The sequence below is a fragment of the Morone saxatilis genome, unplaced genomic scaffold, assembly GCF_004916995.1.
Source record: "Morone saxatilis isolate NCDOM2014 unplaced genomic scaffold, NCSU_SB_2.0 Contig24, whole genome shotgun sequence".
Lineage (NCBI taxonomy): Eukaryota > Metazoa > Chordata > Actinopteri > Moronidae > Morone > Morone saxatilis.
In genome coordinates, this window is record NW_023339807.1 from 27,001,792 (window position 1) to 27,002,247 (window position 456).

Sequence of the window (456 nt, forward strand, 5' to 3'; positions counted from 1 at the left end):
ACAGCAGAGGCTCCGCCCCCATTGTCCATCTCTGTGGGCTCAGTTTGAATCAGGTCTTCAGAGGTCCAGCAGCAGATCCACATCAGACCTCAGAACCAGTATTTTATAAGGGAAAGGAGGATTAAAAGAAGAAGAGTTTGTTTGGATAAAGACAGAAAAGGGATTAAATGAAGAAGAAAAGTTTCTGATGATTTTACCTCGACCAAGACGATGATGAAGATGAAGATGCTGCTGCTGTTGGGACTCTGCTGCTCAGGTCTGAAATCTTTAACTTTATCTCACACATTCATCACAATACAAAGAGTATAAAGATATATTATAAATATTATATTTAAGAAATGTTATATATTAGAAATATTACATTATATGTATAATGTATAAAGAGAAACCTGCAGGTTAGAATGAACCATCAATGCTGTGTGCAACATTACAAATAATATAATATAATATATTATA

At 34.4% G+C, this 456-nt stretch overlaps 1 protein-coding gene across 1 annotated transcript in view; it reads left to right on the forward strand.

The window, feature by feature from the left end:
* Positions 1-210: 210 nt before the first annotated feature.
* LOC118336564 (protogenin A-like) overlaps positions 211-456 on the forward strand; it is an 11,895-nt gene continuing 11,649 nt past the window's right edge. Inside the window, exon 1 of the mRNA XM_035673232.1 lies at positions 211-256. Coding sequence (XP_035529125.1) covers positions 211-256 — 46 coding nt within the window. The remainder of the gene's footprint in view (positions 257-456) is intronic.